Here is a 6,314-nt window from a genome sequence, read left to right as displayed (position 1 = left end):
AATTCTATCTTCTTTTTTTCTCCACGATGGAGCTGCTTCAAGGTGGGTCTTCATCAAGTTTTGAATGGTAATGATACCACCTCTCTTCAACAATTTGCTCCAAAACCCATTATCATCTGTCCAACTCTCTGAATCATGACTGAAATCGGCATTGTACTTAAGACCAGTAACTGCATGGAATTCTTGCATTGAGAATCTAAGCGGCTTCTTACCAAACACAAACCACAGCTCATGTCTTCTCTTAGTCACCAACTGCCTACACATGATGTTGTGTATCAACCGAGCTGAGTACCCAAGACCATTCTCATACAATGCAAATACAGATGCGAAAACTGGATCACCCTTCACAATCTCATATTCTTCTGGTAATGCCTTCTTGATTTCGTGTAAGATAGACATTCGACAAGTGTTATTTATCTGTCCAATTTGTGGCTCGCTTCCATCTTCCATAAGCCGTTTAGGGTACTTCAATTGTTCCATTCCTGCTGAATATAGTAAAATATGAATTAGTATAAACTAGCCACAACTGAAATAAATCAACAAAGATATGAGACTTCAATTTTGCAAAACAAAAAAACAGATTACTAAAAGTATGATTTATAAGTCCATAGAACCAATAGAGTCAATCCATAAGTCCAATAGAACCAATAGAGTCAAACACTAACAGATTACTAAAGCTATGATTTAAGAACAAAAAAACTCTGTTTATTAATCATTTAGATGCAACACATGAATTTAAAAACAATAACATACTCAAAAAGGAACCAAACCGTGAGATGATGCTTACTCAATTTCTTGAGATAATGTATTTGTGTAAATATAATGCTTATAAAGGTCAACAAACAAGATATAATTCCTACCGAACAAGCATTTAGTTTAAGAAAATACAGATTACTAAAGCTATGATTTAAGAACAAAAAAACTCTGTTTATTAATCATTTAAATGCAACACATGAATTTAAAAACAATAACATAGTCCGTGAGCAATAATTCTTTCACTCCAGGTATACCTTGAATAAGTAATGTTGAAATATTATAAGGTAAATCATATGTAATAGCATTATCAAAATTAGCTGAAGTTGAAAAAAGAACTAATGTGATCATACCTGCAAGCCGAGAGGAAAGGAAAGAATGAGGCACAATCAGAGAGTGTCTAGCTCTGTCAGCTGAAACACCAAGCTCTTGGTAAGCTATATATCTACCAACTGGAAGCTCTACACGGCTTGCACTGGTAGGATGCTGATGGATTTTCTTCAACACAGGGACCGATCTATCATGGTCTGAACCAAAACTCAATGCTGCACTTAAAAGATGGATATGTCAGAGAAAGGATATAAGCCTCTCTTGCACCAAAACAGAATCTAATCAATACTCCCACTTAAACCCAACATATAAGCAGAAACAAGTAAACTTACATACAACAACCCCCAGAAATTTCTAAATGATTCATCACAATACACAGTTCTATAGCAGACATTTGAATGAAGAACTGTTCAGATTTAGTAATTATGTTTGCTGGATTCAGAATTCTACTGTGAATGATACAAACACAAATAATGATCCAGAATCACAAAAAAACACTGTTTTATCAATATGTATATATACATGTGAGAGCAAGGAGGAAGACGAAGAAAATGCAAAACGGATCTAAAGTTATATTTACACAAATTTGGGTTGAAATCAAGTTATAAAATTTACATAATCTCAAGAAACTAATACATCAAAATAATCGACATGCAAAAAAATAAAGAATTCTACATACCCAATTCATGAAGAGATGAACCGATGGTGAAGACGGAGAGAAGGTGAGATGGAGAGGCGGTGAGAGACGATGGTGAGAACCAGACAACGGCGGACGGCGAAAGAAAGAGATATGGTGAAGACGGAGAGACGGTGAGATGGAGAGACGGTGAGAGACGATGGTGACAACCAGACAACGGAGAGAGAATGCGGACGGCGAAAGAAGGAGATATGGTGAAGACGCAGAGACGGTGAGAAACCATGGTGAGAAGCAGATGACGGAGAGAGACGGCGGAAGGTGGAACAAGGTTTTGTTTCGATTAAAATATTTTTCCCCTTTCCAAAATTTTTTGTATTCTCAATTGTAAGTTTAGACCCAAATAAGGCCCACTCGATTTCAAAATAAGACCCAACAAAAGCAAATAGTTTGTTCAAACTGTTTTCTTAATTTCAATTAATAAAAATCAACAAATTATATCTGAAAATATTATTTAGGGTATTATTAACTTTTTTTTAACCCCTAAAACCTATTTAACCAAAATTTTCAAAAAAAAATATAGATAGACAAATTTTTAGAAAAATCTCCTTCATTTATAATTTTCCCATTTTTTTATTTAAAAAATAACTAATATATACTTCCGTTGGAATTTAACTTGGTACTTGCCATCATATTCTCTCTGTAAATTTGATAACATTAAAGATTCTATAGTTACATTTATTACTTTGTTTTAATTAAAATCTTTGTTGGAGTAAAAAGATGGCATATGGAAAATATCCACTTTCCCTTTATTTCCTTTTCCAGTTTTTGTAAAACTCTCCACGGTTTTTGCTGACGTGGCTAGATCAGAGTAGTTCATCAAAAACAATCAAGTTGCTTGGACTTCACGAACCTAGCTTAGTGTGTATATATATACACTGCCAACCCAACTCTATTGCAACTTGTTCTAATCAAACATTCTGCGAATTGAACTCAGAAACAAAGCGATCGAAACTAAAGATGAGTCACGAAGAGGATACGTAATGCTTTCTTCTTCTTCTTCTTCTTCCTTATTTTATCTCTATGAATTCTATGGTTTATGCAAAGAATTAGGGTTTACAAGTTTCGTTTCTTGGATCCTTGAAGCGGTTCTGTAGATTTTTGGTTCGTCTATGTATGTGCGAGTACAGTTCTGAGAATTAGGGTTTTTTTTTTTTTTAATCATCAATACTTTCATTCGATGTATGTAGTAGACACAACTACTTTTAAGTTTGATGAACACGATAGTTAACATCGACAAATTTGGTCTTGATCACAATATCTAGGGTTTTAACGGTTTCATTGTTCTTTTTTTTATCCCGCAGGATGCAAGCGTTGAGTCATTCTGACGATGAATGGGTGAACGAACTTGAAGATGTTCTCACGGACCCTAAAGATAAGGAGGAATCGAAATTCACAGGGAGGAGATTAGTGAAAAAGTCGAATTCTGTTCCTGATGCAGTAGTCGGAGTTGAAGAAGATCTTGACGATTGTATTGAGCCTACGGCTGATGTTAATGACAAAGTCGGGAAGAAGAGACAGAGGAAGAAAGATGATCAGTCTGGTGTTGACAAGACTAAGAATAAGAAGAGGAAGAAGAAGGATGACTCCGCAGAGGTTCAAGAGATGTGGGATTCAATTACGAACGACAAGAACCCCAAGGTTTGTTTATTTTCTTGTCTAAAATCTTTTGGCTCAATGTTCTGTTTTCTTGAGATCATAAGTTTGATTTTTCTCTGTCTTTATTGTTAACAGGATGTTGATAAAGACGAAGTGAAGCGTCTAAGGAAAGAAGATAACGATGAGATTAAAAAATTGTTCAAGCTTAAGCCAAAGAAGAGCAAGGTCGAGAAAGACGCTTCGGAGATTGCGATGCAAGTAGAACAAGTGATTGCGACTCTTGAAATTGCGGTAGAAGACGATGTAACTCAAAACAGAGAAGGGAAGCCCGCCATTAATAAGCTCATGAACTTACCTCTTCTCATTAACGCTCTCTCAAAGTAAAGAAGATTCATCCAACTCTTTAATCAATCCTTTAAGTGATTATAATGCACTCTATATCTTCGTGTGATATATCTCTGACATTTTTCTCTGTCTCTTTCACAGGAAACCACTTCAAGCTGAGTTCTTAGATCATGGAGTACTTAATCTCTTAAAGAATTGGCTCGAGCCGCTTCCTGATGGTAGCTTACCGAATATTAACATCCGCACTGCCATTTTGGAGATCCTCAAAGATGTATGAACCTTCTTCTCTCTCAATCCATTATAATAAGTTCTAAAATATAAATTGGCTATAGAAAGATCTCACCTTTGCTATTCTTCTGTTTTGCAGTTGCGCATCGATCTAGATCAAGACAGTAGAAGAGAACAGTTCATCAAGAGAGGTATAGGGAAGGTAAAATAGCAAAATCGAAATAACTCATGCAAAAAAATCATTACAGAAAGGATTCTTCCTTGTTGAGTCTAATGTTCCTTGTTCTATTTTCTTGCAGGTCATAATGTTCTTATCAAAGTCAGATGAAGAAACTACACCTAACAGGAGACTCGCTAATGATTTAGTCAACAAATGGGTACTTATATCTATATATAAACCATAAATCCTTTTCTGTTATAAACAGTTTTTGGGGTTTGATTCTGTCGTTACTCACCTCTGGTCTTGATTTTTTTTTGGCAGGGCCGTATCATTTATAATAATAGCACAAGATATGATACTATGTTAAGTAAGGAGGAACGTGAAGAGCAAAAGCAAATGCTATTAAGAAGACAGAACAAGACTCGTAAGGTGTCTGAAAGAAAAACTATAATCTGTGATACAGATGTTGACCTTTATGTGTAAGTTTCTCTTTTGCTTTTAACTCAGCTTAAAAGAATTTTGTGTTTTTTGGTAATCTGAAAAATCTATGTTCAAAAAAAAAACATGCAGAAAACCAATATGCAAGCTAGGTACATGGACAGGAGGAGGAAGAACGCAAATACCGAAGGCAATGTCGATGGACTTTACGATCCGTCCTCAAAGCAAAGTTGACGAAGCTTGTGTCAAGAAGCAAAAGAATGCCAGCACCCATGAAAAGGTAAGTGTCCTGCAGTAACAGATAGATGATCACTACTTGCATTGTATCCATGACTATTTTTTTTTTGTTTGGAAACTAATAGAAAATCTGATTACCTTTGTGACAGATAATCAAGAAACTGCAGAATCAAAAGGTCTTCAGGAAAAGGGGTATGCAAGCATTGAAGCCTAGTGCAGATGGCCGCACTATGTTCAAGTACTTGTAGAGATTATTCATCAGAGAAGTTCTTGACACATCAATTGCATCCATGGCGAATTTTAACACGCATTGTGTCTAGTGTTTTATGTATAGAGACTATTATTATTATATAGAATCAAAAAGTGTGATTAGAGAATGATTGTGTTATCAGAATACAAAAAGAGTTGTTTCTCCAATTTTTTTGTCCTTGGTTCGTAAGATGTTTCCAACATTACCAAAAGTTTTATACAGAGTGGTATCAGACAGAGAACTTGACACCTTCATCATCAGCTGATGTTCCCTTGAACAATGCAAGTTTGCCCTTGTTCTCTAGAAGCTTTAAGGCTCTCATTAGAATGGTTCGATCTATCCCTTGAAGTTCTGAAACATCAAAAAGAATCGAGTTTCACAGTTTGTGTGACACATACAAAATCTTATAAGAGAAACAAGAATTGAGTTGAATACCTGTTCCAAGTGATTCTGTCCCTGAACGTATTTCTTCAACAGTCATAACACTGTCTTCTAACCCATTATCTCTCACCTGATAGAGATGATACATTAGAGAAGAGTGCAAACAAAACTAAAACAGATTTATGATGTTTCTTTGATAAATTCACATGTGACTCACAAACTGAAGAATAATGTCTGCCCAATCTTGAATCCGGTGCCACAGAATCAGACATTTCCTATGCCCTTTATCTAACCACTCAGCACGCCCTATCAATAGATAAAGAATGACACATTCACATGAAACAATGAGATTTAAAAAAACCGGAACATGAATTCATAAAACCAAAACAAACACAAGCGGATTGAATATGCTCTCGGAATCTAACCTTCTCCAACGATGGCTGAGAGAAATGTTTCCTTTGCTTCATGACTTAGAGATCCTACAAACCAAATTAAACAAACGCTTTAAAGCACTACCTTTGAAATTATAGAAAAGCTTGCATGATTAAACTGTAAAACCACAAGATTGAAGGATCTAAAGTTACAACAGCTAAGATTTTAATCAGCAAAGGCAAAAACTCAACACATAAATCGAATGGTAATCAGGTGAAAAGGGCACAATGAATCATCATACTATCAATGGCAGAGTTTGAGAAGAGAGGGAAATCCTCTTCAACGCAAATCAAGAAAGTCTTTTGGGATTTGCAGTAATCCAAAATAAGCTCTTTCCAGAGCTGTATCTGCTTCTCACGAGTGTCCCTCACAGGCTGCAACCTAATAGAAAAAGAAACATACTTTTTCTTCAATCCACAATCTTTTTAAGAACTTATAAAGGGAGAAAAAAAAAAAAAAAAAAAAAT

At 35.4% G+C, this 6,314-nt stretch overlaps 2 protein-coding genes across 3 annotated transcripts in view; one reads left to right on the top strand and one right to left on the bottom strand.

Moving 5' to 3' along the window:
* On the top strand, positions 2,696 to 5,054 carry LOC104733502 (protein IWS1 homolog 2-like). The gene is made up of 9 exons (XM_019233561.1): positions 2,696 to 2,757; positions 3,082 to 3,418; positions 3,512 to 3,756; positions 3,863 to 3,992; positions 4,089 to 4,151; positions 4,249 to 4,326; positions 4,431 to 4,586; positions 4,696 to 4,827; positions 4,934 to 5,054. The coding sequence occupies exons 1-9, from the start codon at positions 2,738 to 2,740 to the stop codon at positions 5,030 to 5,032; spliced, it is 1,260 nt and encodes a 419-aa protein (XP_019089106.1). The 5' UTR covers positions 2,696 to 2,737; the 3' UTR covers positions 5,033 to 5,054.
* The window catches only part of LOC104731676 (vacuolar protein sorting-associated protein 25), a 2,240-nt gene continuing 1,056 nt past the window's right edge, over positions 5,131 to 6,314 (bottom strand). For both annotated transcript variants that reach the window (XM_010451127.2, XM_010451128.2), the window contains exons 3-7: positions 6,089 to 6,228; positions 5,841 to 5,894; positions 5,633 to 5,721; positions 5,470 to 5,545; positions 5,131 to 5,385 (exon numbers count right to left, since the gene is read on the bottom strand). In XM_010451127.2, coding sequence (XP_010449429.1) covers positions 5,264 to 5,385; positions 5,470 to 5,545; positions 5,633 to 5,721; positions 5,841 to 5,894; positions 6,089 to 6,228 — 481 coding nt within the window. In that variant the 3' untranslated portion in view covers positions 5,131 to 5,263. The remainder of the gene's footprint in view (positions 5,386 to 5,469; positions 5,546 to 5,632; positions 5,722 to 5,840; positions 5,895 to 6,088; positions 6,229 to 6,314) is intronic.

This window comes from Camelina sativa, chromosome 12 (genome assembly GCF_000633955.1).
Source record: "Camelina sativa cultivar DH55 chromosome 12, Cs, whole genome shotgun sequence".
Lineage (NCBI taxonomy): Eukaryota > Viridiplantae > Streptophyta > Magnoliopsida > Brassicales > Brassicaceae > Camelina > Camelina sativa.
Note: the sequence above shows the minus strand (reverse complement) of the source record. Positions and strands in the feature narration are given on the sequence as shown.

Coding starts and splice junctions, on each gene's coding strand:
- LOC104733502 (XM_019233561.1), top strand. CDS start 2,738: ATGAGTCACGAAGAGGATAC. Junction 4,327..4,430: donor ATGATTTAGTCAACAAATGG/GTACTTATATCT, acceptor TTTTTTTGGCAG/GGCCGTATCATTTATAATAA. Junction 4,828..4,933: donor ATGCCAGCACCCATGAAAAG/GTAAGTGTCCTG, acceptor CCTTTGTGACAG/ATAATCAAGAAACTGCAGAA.